We start from the raw sequence: 534 nt of genomic DNA on the forward strand, positions 1-534 counted from the left end.
GTTTTATCGGTTATATTCTTTTTACTTATTGCTATAATATATTGTAGAAGTAAAATTGCCATTCGATGGTTAGAAGAACTATTGACAGCGCATGCTGGACATTTTTTGTCGCAAGCAGATCTTGTGGAGTTATTTGGACCAATTCTGAGTTTAATAGATGCCAAACTAACTCTCTTAACAGAGCTCTCAAAACTTAAAGGTCGGGTATCTCTTGTTACTGGTCAAATTTCTCAAACAGTTGAAGAACTCGACAAGGACGTAACCGAAAATTGTCTTGTTTATCAAGATTCAGGTCTGTTCTATATGTTGTATTTTATTATTGTTTATGAATTATTCAAGAATTAAATAAGTTAAATTATGTTTTCTTAAAATCTACGTTCCTTAGTTCCAAGTTTCTTATATTCTATAAATCTCTTGATCATTGAACTCTCGTTATTTTTTCATTGAAATACATTATATCATATATTTCAATTTTTTAAATTAACATAGTAAACATGATAAAGTGTTTCATACGAAGATTACTTGATACATTTA

The 534-nt window shown here is 28.8% G+C and overlaps 1 protein-coding gene across 1 annotated transcript in view; it reads left to right on the plus strand.

Moving 5' to 3' along the window:
• LOC108579039 (WD repeat-containing protein 43) overlaps positions 1-534 on the plus strand; it is a 15,951-nt gene that overhangs the window by 8,545 nt on the left and 6,872 nt on the right. Inside the window, exon 5 of the mRNA XM_017942468.1 lies at positions 48-292. Coding sequence (XP_017797957.1) covers positions 48-292 — 245 coding nt within the window. The remainder of the gene's footprint in view (positions 1-47; positions 293-534) is intronic.

The sequence above is a fragment of the Habropoda laboriosa genome, unplaced genomic scaffold, assembly GCF_001263275.1.
Source record: "Habropoda laboriosa isolate 0110345459 unplaced genomic scaffold, ASM126327v1 scaffold42, whole genome shotgun sequence".
Classification (NCBI taxonomy): Eukaryota; Metazoa; Arthropoda; class Insecta; order Hymenoptera; family Apidae; genus Habropoda; species Habropoda laboriosa.